This window comes from Octopus bimaculoides, chromosome 20 (genome assembly GCF_001194135.2).
Source record: "Octopus bimaculoides isolate UCB-OBI-ISO-001 chromosome 20, ASM119413v2, whole genome shotgun sequence".
Classification (NCBI taxonomy): Eukaryota; Metazoa; Mollusca; class Cephalopoda; order Octopoda; family Octopodidae; genus Octopus; species Octopus bimaculoides.
Genome location: NC_069000.1, coordinates 13,709,955 through 13,712,290, shown reverse-complemented (window position 1 = coordinate 13,712,290; position 2,336 = coordinate 13,709,955). Strand labels below are relative to the sequence as shown.

The 2,336-nt window shown below is 36.3% G+C and overlaps 1 protein-coding gene across 4 annotated transcripts in view; it reads left to right on the top strand.

The window, feature by feature from the left end:
• Positions 1–2,336, top strand: part of LOC106880848 (metallophosphoesterase 1) — a 67,160-nt gene that overhangs the window by 16,066 nt on the left and 48,758 nt on the right. For 3 of the 4 annotated variants that reach the window (XM_014930994.2, XM_014930985.2, XM_052974920.1), the window contains one exon: positions 46–407. The exons of the other annotated variant lie outside the window; for it this stretch is intronic. In XM_014930994.2, coding sequence (XP_014786480.1) covers positions 160–407 — 248 coding nt within the window. In that variant the 5' untranslated portion in view covers positions 46–159. The remainder of the gene's footprint in view (positions 1–45; positions 408–2,336) is intronic. 4 annotated transcript variants of the gene reach the window in all.

Below are 2,336 nucleotides of genomic sequence, written 5' to 3'. Positions count from 1 at the left end.
ATTTTAAAAAGTGTTTGTTAATATTCATATTTCTAATTTTTCCAGATGCTGGAATGAACATATTATGGCTCGAGTCCATTCAAACTACCCCCTTTTTTAAGGCATGAAAAATGGCTGAATTCCTGTTATTTGTATATATGTTTGTTTTGGAATTAACCAATGGGATTACGGCAAATGTGGCATGCAAAGCTTCTAAGACTTTTAGTGCTACTGGTGCTACTAGTGATTTACTGCGAATTTCTTCACTATTATATAGTGCTTATTTTTTGCACATGGCCTGCTCTGGACAGTCAGTTCAAAGATATATTTGTAACACAAAGTTCTCACAAACCTTTAAAAGCTATGTTTATAGCTGATACACATCTGCTTGGTAACAGGGAAGGTCACTGGTTTGACAAACTAAGGAGGTAGGTAATTTAGCTTTTTAATATATATTTTCTTCTTTCCTTTGCTGTTGCTGTCTTTTCATTGTAATGAAATCTCTAACGATATCATATTGTTGCCACTGTTGTTAGCAGATTTTAATTTACATCCTATGATATCTGCATACACAGGCAGTGTGATGGGAGAGAAGTAGAGGAATAATTGTATTGAACTGTCGTGACTGAAGTGCTCCAGCTTTCGGTGGGAACATTGAAAGATTCAGTCATATTTTTATATAAACACAAAATATAGAAACGCATGTCATATATATTCTCTTTTACTCTTTTACTTGTTTCAGTCATTTGACTGTGGCCATGCTGGAGCACCACCTTTAGTTGAGCAAATCGACCCCGGGACTTATTCTTTGTAAGCCTTGTACCTATTCTATCGGTCCCTTTTGCCGAACTGCTAAGTGACAGGGACATAAACACACCACCATTGGTTGTCAAGCAATGCTAGAGGGACAAACACAGACACACAAACACACACATATATATATATATATATATATATATATATATATATACATATATACGACGGGCTTCTTTCAGTTTCCGTCTACCAAGTCCACTCACAAGGCTTTGGTCGGCCCGAGGCTATAGTAGAAGACACTTGCCCAAGGTGGGACTGAACCCGGAACCATGTTGTTGGTAAGCAAGCTACTTACCACACAGCCACTCCTATATGTATATCATCATCATCGTCATTTAATGTCCGTTGACTATGCAGGCATGGGCTGGACAGTTTGACCAGGGCTGGTAAGCTGAGGGGCTGCACCAGATTCCAGTCTGATTTGACATGGTTTCTTTGGCTGGATGCCCTTCCTAATGCCAATATATATATAAAATGACTGAAACAAGTAAAAGAAAGATAAAAATATATATATATATATGCTCAACACTGTATTGGTGGATAAAATTTCTTTTTTTGTGTATTAAGACTACCATTGGTTTCATGTTAAGAAAAATATCTTAATATCTTAACAATTTTTCAAACCAATCACATGGAGTATTGGTGTTTGTCTCCATTTTGGATATAAATGTATATCTTTTTTTCTTGTCTTTCTTTTACTTGTTTCAGTCATTTGACTGTGGCCATGCTGGGGCATTGCCTTGAAGGGTTTTTACATGAACAAATTGATCCCCAGGACTTTTTTTTTCAATGTCATATTATTAACAATAATAGGATAAAGCGTCCTTCTCAAGCCTTATAAGGGCTGTTTTTTTCTAGTTTCCGTTGCATATATATATATATGTATATATATAATATAAATAATATATAAATATATGCATATATCCATACATATATGTACATACCTACATATATATGTATACATACATGCATATATGGGTACAGGACATAAAAAAAAACCTTGAACACAATGAGAAACGAAAACATAGAAACAAAACATAGAAAACAAACGTCTTTGCGAACAATGAAAAAAACAAACAGAGAAACTAATCATGCAACATAAAGAGTATACCCCTTCATTGCCCCTGGCTGGGAGCCCACTCCATTGCAGGATTATTCATTTTTGCCAGTTGACTGGACTAAAGCAACATGAAATGAAGTGTTTGGCTTAAGGACATAATGCATCACTCAGTTCAGGTATTGAAACCACAGTCTTACAATAATGAGCCCAACACCTTAACCACTAAGCCACATGCCTCTACGTATTATTAAGCCAAAATGTCATTATGATATCAGTGAAATAGTTTTAATTTGTAAGTAGGAGTGGCTGTGTGGTAAGTAGCTTGCTTACCAACCACATGGTTCTGGGTTCAGTCCCACTGCGTGGCACCTTGGGCAAGTGTCTTCTACTATAGCCTCAGGCCGACCAAAGCCTCGTGAGTGGATTTGGTAGACGGAAACTGAAAGAAGCCCGTTGTATATATGTATATATATATATATAT